Raw genomic sequence first — 22,366 nt, 5'->3', positions numbered from 1 at the left:
ACATTCATAGGTAGCAAGTATTAGAATCTGAATGTTCCTTTTGAGGAAGCCATTGAATCTACAACAGATAGAATTTTCGAGTGAAGCCACCTGGGCCTAGACTTTACTTTGTGGGAAGGCTTTTCGTTACTAATTCAATATTGTTATAGATGTATTCACCTTTTCCATTTATTCTAAGACCATTTCATCATTTATGTCTTTCTAGAAATTTTTCCATTCCATTCATAAAGTATTCCCTTGTATTTTTTACTTCTGGCAGGTCAATAATGATAATCCTCCTTTTGTACTTAGGTTTAATAATTTCCGTGTTCTGTTTTCTTAGTCACTCTAGCTAAATGTCAATTTTGTTGGTCTTTTCAAAGAATTAATTTTTGGTTTTGCTGATTTTCATCTATTTTTTTGCTAGTGTTTCCACTCCTTTCTTCTCTTTGCTTTGAGTTTAATTTACTCTTGTTTTTCTGGTTGTTTTAAGGTGGAGAGATAATTGATTTGAGATTTTTCCTTTTTCACAATGCATGCATTTGGCTACAAATCTCAGAGTATTTTTTAATTTCACATTTTATTTCTTCTTTGATCCATTTTTTGTTTAGGAGTGTATGGTTTAATTTACACATTTGTAATTTCCCAAATTTCTTTCTGTTAGTGATTGCTAATTTGATTCCATGGAGCTTGGAGAACATATTTTGTAGGATTTCTATCTTTAAAAATTTATTGAGATTTTTTTTTGTCCTAATAGTGATGCAGTCTATCCATGGAAAATGTTCCTTGTAACACTTGAAAAGAACGTGTATTTTGCTGTGTTCTGTAGATATCTTTCAGATCCAATTAGTTCATAATGTTTAAATCTTCTCATAACTTATTGATCTTCTGTCCTCTTGTTCTGTTCATTATTAAAAATGAAGTATTGAAGTCTCTATCTGTTATTGTTGAGTGGTTTCTTTTTTCAATTCTGTCAATTTTACTTCTTATATTTTGGTGCTACATTATTGAGTGTCTGTATGTTTTTATTTTTATATCTTCTTGATATATTGATGTATTCTTTGTCTCTAGTATCAATTTTTATCTTAACATCTATTTTGTACAATATTGGTGTAATGACTCTACCTCTCTTTTTGTTTCTACTTACAAGGTACATCTTTAAGTAATTTTTTCTTATCACCTTATTTTTAAATCTAATATATTATTCTTATAGACATCGTGTTGTTGGGTGTTCTTTTTAATCATTCTGCCAATCCCTGCCTTTTGATTGAAATGTTTATTTCATTGATATTTTAATGTAATTACTGATAAATAAAACTGCCATTTTGCTCTTCGTTTTCTATATGCCATTTGTCTTTTATTTCTCCTCTTCTCCATTACAGCTTTCTTTGGTGTTAAATATTTATTTTCTAGTATGCCATTTTATATACCTTGTTTCTCTTACTGTTTTTCAAGTTGTATTCTTAGTAGTTTTTCTGGGAATTACATTTAATATCGTAATAACTAATTCAGATGAATACCAGCTTTATTTCAGTAATACATAAAACTTTGCTGTAATATGGACTTCATTCCCTTACCTTCTCCTTTTGCTGTTATTGTCATACAACTTACATTTTATGTATAAGTTCATCAACAAATTTTTATAATTATCACTTTATTCCACATCTTTAAATGAAATAGCAAAAAAAATGTATTCTGTACATAACTGATAGTAAAAGAGTTATTCTTGCTGTAACAAATTACCATAAACTTAATAGATTTGTTATCTTACAGTTCTGAGAGTTTTAAGTCCAAAATATGTCGAGGATATTTCTTCTTCGTTTTGTTTTGTTTTGTTTTTCCATCTTTTAGAAGCCACTTATATTTCTTGGTTCACGGCCCCTTCCTCCATCTTCAGAACCAACAACATCGGCAACATGGTTTTTCAGCATCTGTCTCTCCCTCTCTTTTCCTCTCTATCTCTTTGACTCCTGCCTCCCTCTTACAAAAGCCCTTTTGATACCATTGGATCCACTCAATTATTACAGAATTAACTTCCTATTACAAGATCCTTAATCACATTGGCAGAGTGCCTTTTGCCATATAAGGTATATTTACAGGTTCTAGGGTTAAAATGTGGACATCCTTGGGAGGCTATTACTCAGCACACCAAGAATTATAAACAAAAATACTTTTATAATGCCATCTATATTTACCCAAGTAGTTACCTTTAGAGTTATTGTTTTGTGTCTCTTTATTTTATCCTAAAGAACTTCCCATTAATGTTCACTTTAGGACAGGTATGCTAGTGACAAGTTCTCTTAGTTTTTTCTTATCTGAGATAGTCTTACTTTCTAACATTATTTTAAAAGGATAGTTTTGCTGGATGTTGAATTCAGCACTTGGGATATGTTGTTCCACTGCCTCCTGGCTTCAGTGATTTCTGATAAGCCATCAATTGCTAATCTTTTTGAGAAGCCCTTATATATAATGAACTGCTTTTCTTTTATTGTTGTCAAGATTCCCTCTTTGTATTTTACTTTTTTCAGTTTAATCTCAAAGTGTGGATATCTTTAGTTTATATTATTTGGAGTTCATTGAGCTAGTCGGACATGCATGCCAATGTCTTTCATCAGACTTGGGAAGTGTTCAGTCATTATTTATTCAAATGTTTTCTGAATCTTCTCTCTCCTTCTGGGTCGCCTGTTACATGTTATGCTGTTATGTTAATGTCTCACAGGTCTTAGATGCACTTTTCATTTTCTCATAATTTTTTTCTTTCTACTCCTCAGACTAGAAAGTCTCAATTGACCTATTTTTAAATTCACTTGTTCTTTCCTTTGCCAATTCAGATCTGTTATTGTTCACCTCTGTTGGATTTTTCATTTCATTTATACTTTTCAAATTCAGAATGTTTTGCTTTATAAAAGATTTTTATCTCTTTACAAAGAGTCTCTATGTGGTAAGGCATTGTTTTCACACTTTAATTATTCTTCAGACATGATTTCCATTGTTCTTTTGAAAGAGATTATTTAAAGTCTTACCTAAAGCCCAATATCTGGCCTTCCTTGGACAGTTTCTAATGACTGTTTACTATTTATGAACAATGCTTTGCCTGTTTCTTTGCATATATTATAATTTTATGCTGAAAACTAGAAATTTAAATATTCTAATGTATCAATTCTGGAAGCCAGCTCCAGGGCCCACAGTTTGTTGGGTTTTTTTGGTGGGGGAGTGGGTACCAGGGATTGAACTCAGGGGTACTCAACCACTGAGCCACATCCTCAGCCCCATTTGTATTTTATTTAGAAACAGCGTCTCATGAGTTGCTTAGCGCCTGCTGTTGCTGAGGCTGGCTTTGAACTTGCCATCCTCCTTCCTCAGCCTCCCAAGCTTCTGGGATTATGGGCGAGCACCACTGCGCCTATGTCCACAATTTGTTGCCGTTGTTAATTTTTGTTTGGAGACTTTTTAATTCTGTAAGATATCTATTATTTATCATTTGCTGCCATTGAACTCTGTTTAGTTTGATTAGTGGTCAAATAATTGGACCAAAATTTCCTTAATTGCCATGGACATGGTCTCCCAGCCTTCTTGAAGTGGATCTGTGTACTGGGACATTCCTTCAGTGTTCTAGTAGTAAGTATACTGTGCCTTAGCCTTTGCTTCTTGCATACACAGAGCCGCAAGGTCAGGTAGAAGTGAAAGATTAGGACCTTCTTAGGTCTTTTCTGGGTTTATATGTGGCCTAGTACATATGCATGGACTTCTAGACTTCCAGGAATATTTTGGAGCTTTTCAGAGCTTACTATGAGTATCTCATTCTCCATATTTTCCTCTTTAGTTTTTCATTAGTAGCCACTGATGTTTGTACCAATTATCCTAAGGATAGAGCTGTTCAGATCACATAGATCAAACTCTGAATCAGATAAAATCAAAACAAAGCCTTGAGAATGGAGCCTTGCAGGGAAGTATCAGACAAGTAGTAACAGTTCTCTGGGGGTTGAGCTACTGGGCACTACAAACCCATTCTTACCCCTCCAGTACCTACTAGGCAGTTGATTTTCATAACTACCACATTTGAACTTTTGATTTCAAGGCTGCTATAGAATTGGAGGTAGGGATGGATGGACCGGTGTGTAGGGTAAATTTTAATTGTTGCAAAGCTTGTTGATCTTAGGATATTTAGCCATTTTTCTTGAATAAACACTTCTTGGTTGTTACATGCCTTCAGTTATATGAATCTCTGAAAAAGTTTATTTTGACAACTTGTGCCAGTGTTCATGTTCCTTTTTTTGGAGAGAACAGACTTTCAGAGGTCCTTATTATTCTGACTTTAAATATTTTTGAATGGAGGTATGTCACTATCGAAATCAACTTTGTAGAAAGTCTAGTTTATTATATCTGATGTCCATCTCTAGCATGGAGATTGTTCATTGGAATGTGATAAGCTGATCCAAATGGTCATTCAATTAAGAAAGGCCTCAGAGTATTATCAGAAAAGCTATTCAAAGCCAAAAGTTCAAAGAATCAAAAGTGAATAACAAATCAAGTGGACATGGAAGATGACCTGATCGAGTATAGGCGATCTCTCTTATGCCTGCTTCCTCTTTCCCCTTCTGCCTGCCATTTCTTTTCACATATATCCATGGCAGATTGCATAGATACTGGTATTCAAGAAACACTGGAGGGGGTTGGGGTTGTGGCTCAGTGGTAGAGTACTCACCTACCATGCGTGAGGCACTGGATTCATCCTCAGCACCACATAAAAATAAAATAAAGGTATTGTGTCCACCTACAACTAAAAATAAATGTATTAAAAAAAGAAGCACTGGTGGGTCTGGGGATATGGCTCAAGTAGTAGCACGCTTGCCTGGCATGCGTGAGGCACTGGGTTCAATCCTCAGCACCACATAAAAATAAAATAAAGAAATTTTTTTTAAAAAAAGAAGCACTGGAATGGAGAAACAATAGCTAAGATAGTATTTCAGTATGGAAAGAAATAAACTGTCTTACAGTTATCTGTTTTCAGAACACCATATGTCAGCTCATATAATCTTATAACTGGATAGGATATGAACAAGAATCTTTCTTTTATGATAAACAAAAATTAGACTCTCAACAGCTAAATTACCCTAAGTCATAGGACTAACAACATACAGAGTTACTCTTAGCTCTTTTAATTTATTAAGTACTCTTTGTACTAGGTAGTAAGACTCTTATTAGAGAAGTTAAGTAGTAAGGAAGAACCGATTTTGAGATGTTTTCTAGAGGAAAAAATTACTAGGATATGTCTGATCCTTATATAAGATTAAGAGGAAGGAAAATTGCAAGATGGGAAAAATGTAATGCATGGAAAAGATAATTTAATATATTGCAACTACCCAGAATACAATGTTATTCTAATGTGGGAAAATGAAGATGCAGTTGCTGTTAATTCAGTGAAGAATCAGGGAAATAATTACTGAATATTTAAGCCAAAAAAATATATATATATTGCTAATTTTCCACGAGGTGTCAGCAGCACATTAAATAACAGCAATTGTAAGGATTATTGGAGGTAACTATCTAAATTTGTTAAATATTATATTGTTGGGAGTACATTTTCTTTCTTTGTTACCATTATGAGATTGTTTATACTTAAATATCTTGAAAAATTGTAGATATTATTTAGAACTTCATTCAATATTTTACCATCTAAATTAATGGTTTTCCAGACTATAGGATTGATTAACTGTTAAATTTTCACTTCTCCGGAGACTAAAAATATTCTGAAGAAACTGGGTCAGCAGGGGGCAGCATAATCTTACAGTGTTTAAAATTTGGTCATTTGAATGACCATTCAGAAACAAATGTAAAAATAGTGTGTGCATAGATTTCCAAGTTTTTTAAGCACTCAACCTGTTTATTTCAAATGAAAAATTTATTTATAATCCAAATATATAAAGCAGATTAAAAAGTGATAATTTTCTAGTAGAAATCTTATTTTATAATATTTCATTGTAACATTGAATACTGAAAGTAATAGAGTTGTTTTGATGAACAAAAAATTTAGAATAAAATTTTTTAGAGGGGTCTATTACTGTCTTCCTTTTACAGATAAGGAGGCAGTCCCAAGGAAATTGTAAAACATGCCCAAGGTCACATAAATGGCAAAATGTTGGAACTTACACCTAATCTCAGTTGTCTTACTCAAAAGTGTAGACTCCTACAATAATACAATTACAGATATGTTTTAGCCTTACTGTTGCTGTGAAATTGAGTCCTCTTTATTTTTTTTTTTGCTTTGTTTTAATTACACAATTTAGAGAAAATTTTGATTGACATAAATAAGGAGTTACAAAGTAACTTTTTTAATATTTATTTTTAGTTGTAGTTGCACAAATACCTTTATTTTACTTATTTATTTGTATGTGGTGCTGAGGATCGAACCCAGAGCCTCACATGTGCCAGGCGAGTGCTCTACTGCTAAGCCACAACCCCAGCCCACAAAGTAACTTTTTAACAGCCTGCTTTACTATCCAAATATTTTTCAATGAGAGAAAGTTGGACAGGGAATCTTTAGGTACAAATAGTAAAACATTAAATGTGCAATACAAATAAATGTGATGATTTTCTCTAAAGTTAACAAGTAGTATACTACTAAGGATGTAGGCACAGTTATTCCACATTTTATAGGTAAAGTGAAATGTGGAGAAGCTAAATGCTTTCCCGAAGTCACATTCCCATGGAAATCTGGCTCTAAAATTTGCTTACCAGTATACTGTATTGCCTATTTCAATACTCACTTATGTACTTGTATCGCTTTTATTTTAGTTTTTAAATAAAATTGTATTTTTAAAATGAAATTTCATAGGTTCTACTAACCACAGTTGAAAAGCCAGTAGGCTATGTATAATAGACAATAATACAAAATATAGATAATATTTGGAAATAATTCAGGGCTATTATATTCTAATTGGCATTCTCTTTACTATTTTAGTAGTAAAGACGTATAAATGCACACACACATATAAATATGAATTCAGATCTTATTTAAAACATTGATTAATAGAAACATTTTGTACCAACTTGCATAGGAATAATTGATTCTAGCACTCTATAAGCTTATTGACCAATTTAAATAAGTTCATACCTCCCTCAGATGTATATACGTGAAGTCATTTGTGCAGTACAGAGCTTAACTACCTTAGCAACTCACTGTATGTCACCAGGGTCTCTTTTATTTCACAAAGCAAGCTTTTGAGGTCAGAAATGTTCTAGACCAATAAGAAGTCAGACAAGTCAGTTATATTAATTTTAAAGCAAAAATCATAGTTCTTTCTTAATATGTGCTAATGCTAATAAGTTACAAAAATCTTATATAATGTCTCACTATGTATCTAGATCTCTATGACTAATTATAATAAAAAAGATACTTTAAAAATCTATTTTACTACAGGGTAAAAAAAAGTGCAGGTTGTTTTTTTTTTTTTCCCAAGATGTAAAATGTATGCAAACTACAAGAATCCTCTGAGGTAGACTGTCACTAGCACAACTAAGTAAATCATAATCCCTGCCCAAACACTCAAGTCACGCCACATGTTCAGCCTTATGCTGTTATTTTTCACAGACAGATCTGAGCATGTTACTTCCCAGTTCAAAATGCTTCTTTTACTTCCACTGGTTAGGGTATGTCCAGTTTTCTAACCACCATATTTCATGGCTTTCATTATTCATTTTTTCATTCAACAGTATTTATGATGTGTCTGCTGAGTGACAGGTACTGTAGTAATTTTCATACACACACAGAGTGGCAAAACATATCTTCCTTCAAGGAACTTACAGTCGATGGGTAAGACGTTCAAAGCAACACTAACAATACAATATAGTGTGTCTCTGATAGAAATATTCACATAGTGCTGGGTGAGTATAATTTAGCTTCAGTTTCCTTTCCAGCTATATCTTCACCCCTACCCATATACACCAGCCACGCTACATCACTTTACATTTACCAAATGTGCTGTCAACTTTGGGACCTTAGCTCATACTTTCATTTTGAAGTGCCCTTCCCTGTGCCTATTGAAATTCTTTTAAAACCAGTGTCAACTGTCTCTTGTCAAGATATAGTTTCTGTTGTCCAGAGTTTATCATATCTATGATATTTTCTCCCATAAAACCTCTCTAGGAATTTTCTCATAATCTGCCTTGAAATCAATCCATTTATACCCTAGTAGAGTGCCTTGTGCAAAATAGAATAGCCTTTCAACAAACTTTTATGCTGCCAAGTTTCTAAATAGTTATTCTGTTTTGAATGTGTTTCCTTCAGTAAGATAAAAAAAACGCATAGTCTATCATTTTAGCAACTGGCCTAAAGTCCAGTCACAAATAAAATAAATTGGGATTATGAGATGAATATGAATGTTTCTAAGTTATTAAACAAACTGAGAATAAAGATATTATATTAAGTAAATGGATATATTGATTTTCTACCAGAGTACTGTCACCTCTACTTTTTTCCTGAATAAAATCCTGTTTTGTTCAGGAAACTACACCTAGGCCATACAGAATTTGACAGGAAAAATAAAAAAGCTCCTTGGGCTGGGGATGTGGCTCAAGTGGTAGCGCGCTCGCCTGGCATGCGTGCGGCCCGGGTTCGATCCTCAGCACCACATACCAACAAAGATGTTGTGTCTGCCGAGAACTAAAAAATAAATATTAAAATTCTCTCTCTCTCTCTCTCTCTCTCTCCTCTCTCACTCTCCCTTAAAAAAAAAAAAAAACTCCATCAAAGGTGAATCCATATTTTAAAAAGCAGAAACACAAAGAATTGATCCACTCTGAATGACAATCAGCAGGCCCAAAAGAAAGATATATTGGCAGTTCTAGAACTCATAGAACACTATAAAAGAAATTATAAAATAATATGTTTTAAAAGAATAAAGAGATAAACCAAGAGGGAAACCACAAAGAATAAGACAGTATGAGCAAAGAGGCAGACTTTAATAATGACCTCTAGAATAAAAAAGAAGGTCATTAAAAAAGAGTCCATAAAAATATTAAAAAGAAGATGAGGAGGGCAGAAAAGAGATGAGAAAAAAAAATGAGAGCAAGATCTGAAATACACAACTCATCAGACTGCAAAAAAGCAAGGTCCTAAGCCGCAGTTTTTAAAAACCCATAAAAACTGCAGTGAAAAAAATGAACACCAAAGATGAAATAATAAAAGTAACTGCAGAGGAAATATAAAGGAATAATAATTTGACTTACAGAAGGCTTTTCAACAGCCACATGAAGGCCAGAAGGCAGTGCAGCAGTATGATATCTTTAAGGTGTCAAGGCAGAGTAACTACCAGCTTGGAATATCATAGCCACCTTAATCATTACTCGGTAGAGAAAGCAAATGCCAGATACTTTTAGGCCAAGACCAAGTGTTTATCACCCATCGATCATAGCTATAATAATTACTTAAGCATATTCTTTTGTAAGAAAAACATTGAATTCAAAAATGAAGAAATAGAAGAAGTGATGAGCCAGGAGATTGTTAAACATGTAGAAAGGTCATATAGAAAAACTAAATAAGCAGAGAGAGATAAATTAAGCAGAAAATTGTTACTTAAGATATGGATAATTTCAGTAACACTTAACCAATTTAATTTAATGGATATTTGTGGGACCTCTACTCAATTAATTTTAAAATATGCACTTTCTTTAAGCATATGTAGAACATTTACAAAAGTCAACCATATGCTAGACCACAAAGGAATTCTCCACAAATATCAAAAAATCAATGTTATATAAATTTCATTCTTTGACTACATTGGAATGAAATTAGATATTTATTCAACAAGTATCTGTGAGGCACATACTACATATATACCAGATGTTCCGGGAATTCAGTGTACATAAATGAAAAATTTTGACATGCATAAAACTTAACTCTAGGTAAGAGAGGGAAGGAGAAAGATAATACAGTAAGTATGTGGTGTGTAAGAAGGTGAAAAGTACTCTGGGAAAAAACAGAAGCAGGGTGAGCAGGATCAAGAATGCCATTTAGAAGGATGAGGTCAGGTTAAGGCTCACTGGGAATGTGACATGTGAGCAAAAATAGGCACAGATATTAGCCACTTGCATATCAGGAAAGAACATGTGAGTGGACTGAACAGCACACCCTGAGCACAGAGTACTACATGGTATTCAAAGAGTAGCAAGGATGGGGTTGAGGTTGTGGCTCAGTGGTAGAGCACTTGCCTAGCATATGTAGGCACTGGGTTCAATTCTCAACACCACATATAAATAAATTAATAAAATAAAGGACCATTGACATCTAAAAAAATTTTTTAAATAAAAAAGAGTAGCACAGAGGTGCCGTTATTTAGCTAGGACTCCATGATTGAAGAGTAGAGTATAGGAGATGAGGTAAAGGAGGCAGCCCTCTGACCCAACCCCCCAATACTTGTAATTTTGGATACTCACATATTAAGAACTTCATGAATTAACTTGCAGTCAAAGTATAAGATAACAGAAATTCAAAATATTTATAGTAAAAAAAGAAAATTGTTAAATTTGTGGGGTGCACTTCTAACAGTATTATAATCAGATGTATACTCTTAAATATATTTGTGACAATATACAAGCATTCTTCAACTCAGGAAGTTAGAAAAGGTAAATAGTACAAAACTATTAAAGAAAAAATGTAAAAAAGGTTTAATGAAAACAAAATCTCATATATGTCACATGCTGAATAGATGTACCTGTGTGTATTTATTCTTCAAATTGGTATTCCAAGACGGCATGAGAAAAAAATTTTACATTAAACAAACTGTTCTCATAAGCATATATGCAGAAATGTCAAATTGACCAGGTTTATACTGATTACAGCAAATAATAATGTGTATGTATAAATTTTGGTCACAAAAGGAATTTTTCATGACCATTTTCCACATGATGCTGTAGTAAAATGCTGGAGATATGAAATATCTTGTTTCTATTTGCTTTAAAATAATTTTTTCTTTTAAACCTTCCTATTAAATGCATTAATTTCTCAGTGTTAATATGTAGGACTTATAAAAGAAAAAATAAGAATTTTTACTTTTGTTTTAAAAGGTAAGAGTCTATCAAATTTGGGGAACAAATCTGGGAAATGAAGATAGGGAACTGGTTCCTCATGGCAAAGGTTGAGGTCTGGATCAGTGAGTACCTGAAGCTACTGCTGTACGAACTGTTGTGATTATTTAGTCCAATAAGTTCCCTTGTGTTTCTTGCCCTGAGGAATAGTGTGAAGAAAGATCCCACCTGAGCATATATATGTATAGTTTTACCTTAAAGTTGGATATTCTGTCACTTGCAACTTAAAGTATGCTAAAAAGTGTACAATTTTAGGTAGACTAGCTTCCAACACCACTCTGAAATTTAAACTATCCGTCCATCCACTGCTTTCCTGGGTAGGCTATCCTATTTATTTATTTATTTATTTAGTAATATTAGGGATTTAATCCAGAGGCACTTTAACCATTGAGGCACATCCCCAGCTCTTTTTCTTTACTTTTTATTTGTTTGAGACAGGCTCTCACTAAGTTACTTAGGGCCTTGCTAAGTTGCTGGCCTTGAACTTGTGATCCTCCTGCCTCAGCCTCCAGAGTCTCTGGTATTATAGGCATGCACCACAGTGTCTGGCTATCCTTTAGATTTACCTGGTGTTTGGACAATCCCTACCAAAAATACATACTGGATGTTCAGAGCAGAGGAGGCAGGATTTGGAGCACAATGCTGTTCTTGCTTTCTCTCTTCTGAAATTGCCTCTGGTTATCTCCTGGGTACCTCATTCCCTGAGGCTAGGAAAAGGCCCTAAGGAGGGAGCACTGCTGCTGGAGATGAAACTCACTTTTGTGGCAGTTCAGCATTGAAGCAGGTGCCTTCCCCAGGTTTACCCTTCATCATCCTCAGTACGCCTATCACCCCCATTTCAGAAAAGTGTAATGGAAGCATTTCATATATGAATACAGTTAAAAACCTAAACTATCTTCGAACTGTAGTGAATAAGTTAAATAGAAAAATCTTTAATTTTTTGTAATTATCATTGTATAGTTGTACCTTTAAAATATTGAGTGTAAGTAGTTACAAGTAAGTCAGAATCAATTCAGTATTCATGGCCCAGTATGTTTACTTCTTAGGGATTTTGTTTTTTAAATTGTATGGCTCTTCTAGATATATTTATAAGTTCTCACCTAATTTTAACCCGTTAGCACCATTAAGGAAATGTATTGGCTGGCATAAGCACTAATTGTGGTTATGATAAACATTATATAGTTTATTCATTTGTCTGAAATTTTAAGTAGATTTTTTCCTACTCTCATAGAATTGCTTATAATCCTTCACCCTGGGGCAAAAGACTCAGGAAAGGAGGGGAAGTAATAAAAAGAAATAAAATTATATGCAAGATTGGAAGTTTTACTTTGGGGAGCCTGTGGGACTAGTCCTTTAAGTAGATCTAGTTATGACTGGAATTTGCTTGACTTTGGGTTAATCACCTGCCCATTACTGCCACCAGCTGTAAATTAATGACAGGGTCTGCAAAGATTCCTGAATATACACTGAATGGAGCAGCATGCCCTGAGGAATAGTGAGAAGAAAGATGCCACCTGAGCATATGTATAGTATGTGTGTTTAATTTGTTTTTGCTACTGTGACGCTGTTTGTGTAGTTGTTCCACCTGCTTTTGTGCTCAGGGATCTCCTTGGACTGCCACAACTCTGGTATCTCAGTGGGCAGGCACATTGATGGCAGTGGAAAGTCCTTGAGATTAGCACTTTTTCTAAAGTAGAAACTCAGAGTAAACTCTATTAAAGAATAGTTTTTTCTGTTATTTAAATGTTAGAGGCTCTTGATGCTCTTGCTTTTTGTTGTGCTTGGAGATAAGAATTTTCACAGCACAGTGGAGAGAGAAGGTGGTTGTTCTCCTTAGGGACAAGAAAAGTTCTCACCTATCACTTCCTTTGGGGAGCATTTTGTTGCTCAAAGGTAGCAACAAAATGTGTGCTGATACACAAGTCTTAGGTTCACGTTTTATTATATGACAGTAGGTTAATGTGAAGAATACTAGGTTATGAAAAGTATTTCATAATATTCTAACAGATGCTGCTAGTATAATAGCCTAATGTAACAAATGCACCAAATGTGTTCAAGCATGTTTTTGACACTATTTTCATAAGTGATGATATATCCTAATTGAAAATTACTAAAATTATGTTTTCTCCTCCAACTGTCATGAAAACATACCAAACTTGGTGTTTTGTGTACCCATGATTTAGGAATATAAAATGTATATTCCTGTGGCTTTCCTCTCTGAGATTTAGAGTTAGATTTGAAAATATGAGATATTATTCTTCTGAAGATTAGTCCATTGAACTAATTCAGTCTCTACATATATGTTAATTCTCCGTCATTACTTATATAGCCAATAACAGATTTAAACTTGAAGATTTATGTGAAACATTGTTATAAGCAGTAGTGATATAGCCTCTTTGTTTTCTTTCTGACTGGTGGAATGAATACCTTTATGAATCTTCAAAGGAAATTCTAAATATTTATTTTACCATTGTATGTTTATTTGTGCATGTTATGTCCTTGTATCATATAATTCTTTTCTTAAACCATTTTTTCCTGTGAAACCCAATACACATTAGAAACATGGAAATAATAGAAATTGTACTACCCATTTATCGCAAATTAACTACCATCCACATTAAGGAATTAAAAAATACCTAGTACATCCAGAAATCTCTGTCATGTCCTTCCCAGTTATTTTACCTTCTCTCCCACCGCTAGAGTTAACCACAATTTTGACTTTAATATTAATCATTTTCTTGCTTTTCTTTATCTTTTGCCACCTATTCACACTTCTGGAACACTATAGCTTAGTTTGCCTAGTTGTTTTTGTTGTTGTTTGGTTTTGGGTTTTTGTTGCTGCTGTTGTTGTTTTGAAATTTACATAAATGGAATTTGCTGCTAGGATGTATCCATCTGAACCCACCCTTTTTCATTCAGTTACATTTGTAAATATATAATGGTTTTCATGAACTTACCACAAATTGTCCGTTGTATTGTTTGGGTCCAGCATGAGCAGTGCTTCTGTGGAAATTCTTTCATATCTCTTTGATGAACATTGGGTATATTTCTGAGCAATATATATGTAGGTGTGAAATTGCCAAGCCATAGGTATGTGTATTTTTGACATTTTTAAAAGCAGTATCACTTTACACTCCCACCAGGGAATTATGATAGTTCCATCTCTCTGTATCCTCACTACACTTGGTATCCTTTTAGCCCATCTGTTTTTTGTATTACCTCATGATTTTAATTTCCATTTCCCTGATTGCTAATGAAGTCAAGCAAATGCAAAGAAGCCTGTTGAGATTTTTATTAGAATAACATTTAACCTATAGATCAATATGGAGAGAATGTTACAAAACTCAATTAATATATTAATTTATCTATATAGCACTTTTCAATTTCTCTCAGTAAAATTCATTACTTTCTGCTTAGAGGCTTGCATATCGTTTGTTCCATTTATTCTTAGATATTTTATACTTCTATGCTATAATAAATGCTATTGGGAGGGGGAAGTTGCTGGGGATTGAACCCAGGGCCTTGTGCATGTGAGACAAGCACTCTACCAACTGAGCTCTATCCCCAGCCCTATAATAAATACTATATTGGTAAACTTGTTTTCAGATTTGTTGCTGACATATAGTAATACATACATGAATTTTTAAATTTTACCTTTGTACGTAGTTTCAATTCTTCTTTAGATTTGTTTAGATTTGCTGTATACATAATGATATGTTCTCTACATAAGTACAGTTTTATATGCTTCCCTTCCAAATTATGACACTTTTAATTTCATCTTCTTGTCTTTAGTAAGACTAGGACTTTCACTGGGTGGGATCTCCACTACAGTGTGACTAGGAGTGGTGATAGTAGTTTCGAAGAGAAAATATTTTTTTCTGTTTCAAAGGTGAAATCATTTTTAGTATGGTATTGCATATTGCTGAATTTGGTTTGCTAATAGTTTGGTTAGCATTTTTTGAATCTACTCTCATGAAACAAAATCCTGTAATTCTTTTCTTTTTATGTCCTTGATAGGCTTTGGTTTTAAGGTTTGCTAGATTCTTAATGGAAGTTGAGCAGTGTTTTTTCTTCACTCCCTGGAAGAGTTCGTGGAAAATTAGCATTTTTTTTTTATAATTTTTTTATCTTATTTTAATTTTTATTTATTTATTTGTTTTTGTAGTTGTAAATGAACAGGATGCCTTTATTTTGTTTATTTTTATGTGTTGCTGGGGATCGAACCCAGTGCCTCACACCAGCTAGACAAGTGCTCTGCCAACTACAGCCCAGCCCAAAAACTAGTATTATTAATTGAAATTCACTAGTGAAGCCATCTGGGCTAAAGTTTTTTGCATTTGTGTGTGTTTGTTTTGGAAAGGTTTTTAATTATAAGTTCAATTTTTTCAGTAAGAATATTCAGATACTCATTTCTTTTGGTGTCCCTTTTTGCTATAGTTTTCTATGAGTGTGTTCAGGACTCAAATTTCAGACTTATTGGAAGAAATCTGTTCATACTATCTTTTTTAAAAAAATATTTTTAGTTGTAGTTGGGCACAGTATCTTTCTTTCTTTCTTTCTTTCTTTATTTATTTATATTTGTTTCTCTTTCTAGTTGTGGCTAGTTTGGCTTTCTGTGTTTTCAGCCCAGGTTATGAAATGCATGCAAATTTGGAATTATTTTATCTTCTTGGTAAAGTGAATGCTTTATCATTATTAACTATACTACTTCACCTCCAGTATGTTATTGCCTTGAAGTCAACCCTGATAAAACTAATGTAGCTACATCAATTTCCTTTTGGTTGTTATATGCATGGTAAACTTTATCACCTTTTTAACTTTTGCATATATGTATGTTGGCTTATAAATAGTAGATCGCTTTGTTTACTGAAACTGTGCCAATCTTTGTCTTTAAAGGCACAATTAAGACATTTAATTTAATATAATTGAATCTAAATTGGTGTAGTTTTTTAAGGTTGAAAACTTTTTAGGCAATATTTCTTCATATTCCTAAAATAGTTCAGTAACGTATATAAACTTAAATTTATCTTCTTTGATATATACATAAAGAGACAGAAGTTTATGAAACTTTATCATATTCTATTACTTCTTTGACTCCTGTAAAATGAAGAGAGATCTAGCAACTAAAATATCTAAGGACAATCTTTTTTAATATAGTGTTTGAGGAGTTCAGTTTGCAACTCTTGTCTTTATCATGATTTACCTACCTTATTCCAATAAGCTGACGTAACAATATATCTCTAATAAGTCTTTCTTGAAAAAATACTATAAAAATTTCATTTTTATTAACAGGGTTGTGACTCCCAAGTGAGCATGTCAGAAATGTCCTGTAGTGAAAGTACATCGTCTTGTCAATCTCTTGAACATGGTTCAGTTCCAGAAATTCTCATTGGCCTGCTTTATAATGCCACAACTGGAAGATTATCAGCAGAAGTGATAAAAGGCAGCCACTTCAAAAACTTGGCAGCAAACAGACCACCCAGTGAGTGAAAAAAAATTTTAATTGTAACATTTTCCGCACTTATGGGACTCTCAGCATTAGGGGCTTCAATCCTATCATTTTAGTCTTAACCAATCAAAATGAAATGGTGAATCATCAGCTAATCTGTTTCATGTTTTCTATTTCCAGTCATTTGGGAAGTAGAAAAAATTTGAAATTCAAAATATTGTGTGGTGATAGGAATTTTAATTTTTCACAGTGTCTACAGAATAAATTATCCCTATCATAGCCATTATCTTTTGATGGAAAAAGTTACAGGGTTTTTAAAAGTGAGTAATATTCATAAGTATGAATAGAAATGTGTACAGTGTTGTTAACTAAAAAGTAAAATTGTTTTCTATCTACATATAGTGCTTTGAACTAATGTATTTACTTCTATATTTCCCCTTCTTTTTTCCTTAACAATGTAAGAGGAACTGTTTCTTTAGATTTTCTTCTCATTTAAAAGTATAGGGGGCCAAGGGTGTAGCTCAATGGTAGAACTTATGCTTAGCATGTGCAAGGCTTAGATTCACTACTCAGCACCACAAAAAAAAATAAAAGTTTAAAAAAAAATAATTACAAACCAGTACTGCCAACAGTCTTTTCTTAGATGGAATGCGCTTTTACCTTTACCAGACAAACAGAATAAGAAAGTTTGGAGGTTTATCCTAGATGGTCAGAAGTGAGAGCTAACAACATACCTCTGCCCTGTGTGCCTCTCAGCTTCTCTTACCTTCAGTTCAAGGGGGTGGAGATAGATTATAAAAGCATAAAGAAATTGTCTTCCAATTTTAATCCAAAACTTTTTGTTGACAGCTATGGGAAGTATACTGGGAACAGAGCAACTTCATTTTATATTTCTCTAAAATTAAAGCTGTTGATGCCCTGAACTAAAAATTGGAAAGAAAATCTTGAATAAAAACACCTCCTTAAATTTACCTAAAGGTTTCATGAAGACTTGTCTTTTACTCCAGGTATCAAGCAGTTATTAAAGCACCCTTGAATTAAATTAACTTGACTTCTCCGTGTCAAAAAAATTCATTATTCAATTAAGGTCAAAAGTCATAAAAATATATTTGGTCTGCCCATAGTAATGTTAAAGATCATAGAATCCATCTATCCCTGAATTATAAGTCTGAAGGCCAAAATTGTATTCACATTTCTACCTTAGACAAATGACCAAGCTCTCTTAAGTCTGTTTCTTTATAGGAAAAGCTAAGGCTGTGTTTCTCAGAGTAATTGTGAGATACAGATCTGACAAATGTGCATAAAAGGATAGAATTAGTATTATCCACTTTTTTATTTGAAAGGAAATATTCAGTAGGAGGAAAGAAGCCAATCCTAGCATAAACAGACTGGCAACTGTGACTCAGTTATCTTCATTCATACACACTGTGAATGCAAATTAAAATGGCTGGAAAGATAAACTATAGAATAAGACTTGTAGATAAAACGAAGGATAGTGAGGCGAGACAACCTCAGGAGTGCAAACTCTATGTAAATATTCTAATTTAAAGATGTTTTAACATAGTATAAGATATAACACCATTTGGGGTCACATTGAGCCACAAGTAATCAATGTGCTATTCATAGTTTAGCTAATAGGTTAATAATTTTTTGACAGATAATTAACTGGAGATGTTTTAAAAGTAGCAGAATGAAATGGTTCTCTGATAGAAATAGAAAACGGAACTAAAAAGGAATCAGAGCTCAAAATGATCTGAAGGGCAAGATTGGATAGTAAAATTAAGAAAGATTAGCAGCCACTACATGGAGTTGGTTTTTCTGGTTTAAGAGTGGATGATAACAATTGTCATTGTTTTAGAGTTAGTTTTTCAGCATAAGGTTGATTATGGTATTAGCTGAGAGGTAACTAATAAGCAAATATAAGTCAATTTTTAAAATAATTATATGAAAGTAGAGTATTTATAAAGGAGATGTAAGATATTTAAAAAGTGATATGCAAGACAGTTCTATCTGTTCGTCCTAAACTCTACATATTATATAAATTATAGCCCTTCACATATACCTAGGTTCTAAACCTTGAATTGTGTTGTAGACTGAATAATCCCAATTTAATCCAAAGAAATAGCAATATTCAAGAGCAAAAGCTGTGATAACTGTATGTTGTTTGCATAACTTAGTTTTATATTATGTTGGAGTAATAGATCTATTTCAAATATTAATATTGCATGGATAAACTTTAAATTTAGCATAATAATAATGATGATCCTATAATGACTTTTATTCAGTCTTTTATAGTCTAATAATTTGCATGATTCAATGTTCAATGTGCTTTAGACCAAGTTATCATTATAAAGATGTCCCCCTTTAAAATAGTGTAATTTTTATTTAAGATTACACAATGACCTTAAAATTTTTCATTCCATGAAATTTACCCAACAACCCTTTTGTTCAGCCCTCTACCTGAATTAAAATGCTAAAGTTTTGTGTTTTTCCACTCCAGTGAACAGTGTTTCCTCTTTAATTCTGACCTTTGACCCTCTTTCACCCAACGATTGACATCTGGTCATTATTTCTTTTACTGCTTTCCACCCCCTGTTGTCAGATGGACTGTTCTGTTGTCTAAAACACTTGATAGGTGGACAGGTTTATATAATCCGAGGTGAGTTCTTGTAGAGGCTAATTGGATGTTGTCTTTTCATGCAAAAACAAAATACCCTAAAACTTGCCAGCAGTGAAGCTGTCCACCATGTTGGTTTCTGAAAAAATGCACATTTATTATCTGTGATACTTTAAATAAAACTAACTTAGAATTTATCTCTGATTATGGATGATGGTATTCAGAGTATCAATAAAACAAGCCAAACTTTTTAAATAAAAGTTTTTATTTTTCCGTTTATTTGTATTTTGAATTGTATAACAGAAATAGCTATTTCATGAGAATTATTGCAATTGTCTTTGAAATTAATTGAAATTTTGATATGAAGTACACATGATGGATCAACATGCTGAAGATCATTTGCATGAGTCTAAAGAACTTGAAACATAATCTTTTAACGAGAGGACTTATCTTTGATTTAATCAGGCAATGAAGTGTTATTTTTCACTTTGTACACTAACATCCCATCAGTTTTTTTTATGATTCATGAAAATAGTAAGATATCATACTTAAAATTTCACATTGAATTGTATCTAAAAGAAACCCTATACTATTTATTTTAACTACTCAAAAAAAAAAAATGAAGAAGCACATTAAATGTATCCTTGTATGAAACCAGGAAAGTTTTACTTGGTTTGCTAAACTTTGAACCCTTAATGCATTTGGCTTTATTATGACCCATAAATGTTTTAAAATATATTTAAAAACCACATCCATGCAGAGATTTTTTTGACATTTCATCCTAAGCTGTTTTGATGTCATCTTTGCATTCTTGTCTTCCTCTTTTCCTCTTCACCATTTGCCTTCATTTCTATTTGTTTGTTGATTCTTATTCTCTGAAAACACAGTGGAATGCTTTACAGTGTTGTGGCTAATTGAGCTTGCTAAGTGTTTATTAATGCCATGATGTCCTGCTTAGTGAAGCTAAATGGGAATGGGAATGGGCAGGGGAGGTAGTGGGATGTCAAAGATGGGATGGGAGGGTGGAGGAAGGATTATGAGGTATACCTTTAAATTCTATTATGTAGAAATAGAGAGGTTAAGATATTATTACTCCCAAGATATTTTCAGACTAATCAGCATTCTCTGTACTTGTCACATTTTATAAGTATCTCTATCAAAGTGGATTGGTTGAATTTTTTAAACATGGTATACACCATATCCTTATAAAGTATAAATACTGAATCTTCTCAGCACTTGTTATAAGGAAATTGTTCCAAGTTCGTTGCAAATGATATTTGTATTATGTCGGTTTTTTTCTTTAGATACATATGTTAAGTTAACTCTACTGAATTCCATGGGTCAAGAGATGTCCAAGTGCAAGACATCCATCCGCAGAGGGCAGCCAAATCCAGTATACAAGGAAACTTTTGTATTTCAAGTGGCCCTATTTCAACTTTCTGATGTGACACTTATACTATCTGTGTATAACAAACGCAGCATGAAAAGAAAAGAAATGATAGGCTGGATTTCTTTAGGTCTGAACAGCTCTGGAGAAGAGGAACTCAATCACTGGACTGAAATGAAGGAGTCGAAAGGACAGCAAGTATGTAGGTGGCATGCATTACTGGAGTCGTGATGAAGAGGATGAACGAGCGGTCAGTCAAAGGCAGAATTATTTCTTATTACAACACTGCTGTTTTTACCTGGTCACCATGAGAAGAGCTATTCTTTGAAGAATAATATTCAACTCTACCAAAATTCTTTAGATGCGTGGAAAGATCATCTAATACTGACATAAATAAAGAAAAGATGTGTCTCTCATAGAGCTTGTCTGGAAACTGAGAAACTGACATCATTAATGTTAAACTAACGGTCCTCCAGAGATTTAAAAATATGCTTTTGATTTGAAGTTACTTTTACTTTAGCAAAAGAGCCAGTAATTTTATGGAAGATTATAAGTGATTTTAAAAAATCAGAATTTTAGTTGCAACACTATTTTAGTATCACCCTACATATTACCTAAAACATTTTAAATGGCCAGTCTTGGTGTTTATAATGTTATTTAATATAAAAAAATAGTTCTCCAGCACTATCACAAGTCATATTTAATAGTGAAGGGTTTCAATCACATTTAAAATTATTTTGATTCAGACATGTTCTTTGTGCCCTTAGTTTCATTGTGCCTCGGTTCTTCTCCATAGCACTAAATCTAAGTGCAAGCAAGTATTCATTTTCACAAAAGAATTTTGAAGCTTTGTTGTTTTTCAAAAGTTTATTTCTTTATTTGCCTTTGCTTTTGCCTGATCCAAAGAGACCAAGTCATGTTCTGGTCCCTTGCAAGCCTTCTAGACAGGTTGTACTGTAGAACTATGTAACTTTCTGTTGAAAGCACTTCCTGTATTCTTGTATTCCAATGTAGGAAGCCAATAGAACAGGACTTTATTTTAGAATTTCTTTCAGTGATTGACTCTTTACAATTGTAGTATTGTGAAAAACTTTTTTTTACAAACTGAAAAATAAGCTGAGCTATTGGAAATTGAATGCGATTCAAGTTAAAGAAAAATTTAATTGTCTGCTCTGAGTATTTAGTAAGTAACACTGCATAAGGCAGGTAGCATTCAAAATAAGAAACTCTTCTCTGTCGCCCTCACTTCAGTTTATATGGTGATGTAAAGACTATCCTGTTCAGTTTGATTCAGAACATCAAGTTAAAAACAGTTCTGAGATTCCTTATGAAGTTTCTAGTGACTTGTGACTAGATTTTATGAAATTTACAGATAACGTTCTTCAACGTGATGTCATCTTGTGCCTTTCATGTAAGTTCAATTTGCTCATACAGCTTGGAAGTTGTATTTGCAAAATTAGGCCTTCGATTTTTTATAAATGTAAAGATTCCTCAGAACAGTGTCACAAGATCTTTATTTCCTCTGACGTATGTAAAAGTTATACAATGTACTAATTTTTTTTTAAATGGCAAGGCACTTTTATTTGTTGTTTTTATATTTAGGAACTCTGAATAATCAAGAATATTATAAGCTATTTTCTTTTCAATTTTGCTTCTTATCTAACATATAATTTATGCATATACTTTATTAAATAGAGTATGTTTTGTATATATGAAAAATATTTTCTTTTTTTCTTTCTCATTTTTAGTAAAGCTAGACAAAAGTGTACTATTTACCAATTACTAAAAAGCAGAATATCATTGTTCCTAGTCCCCACTAAGTACAATATGTTATTGTAAGCTAGAACTC

General features: G+C 33.0%; 1 protein-coding gene across 3 annotated transcripts in view; it reads left to right on the top strand.

Moving 5' to 3' along the window:
- Syt14 (synaptotagmin 14) overlaps window positions 1-20,748 on the top strand; it is a 132,690-nt gene extending 111,942 nt beyond the window's left edge. For 2 of the 3 annotated variants that reach the window (XM_026387460.2, XM_077802727.1), the window contains exons 5-6: window positions 16,357-16,546; window positions 20,435-20,748. In XM_026387460.2, the coding sequence (XP_026243245.2) occupies window positions 16,357-16,546; window positions 20,435-20,748 (504 nt within the window). Of the gene's footprint in view, window positions 1-16,356; window positions 16,547-19,115; window positions 19,173-20,434 lie in introns of all 3 variants that reach the window. The other variant, XM_026387457.2, reaches the window with a different exon arrangement.
- Window positions 20,749-22,366: the final 1,618 nt, after the last annotated feature.

This window comes from Urocitellus parryii, chromosome 9 (assembly GCF_045843805.1).
Source record: "Urocitellus parryii isolate mUroPar1 chromosome 9, mUroPar1.hap1, whole genome shotgun sequence".
NCBI lineage: Eukaryota > Metazoa > Chordata > Mammalia > Rodentia > Sciuridae > Urocitellus > Urocitellus parryii.
This window is presented reverse-complemented; position numbering and strand designations above follow the sequence as displayed.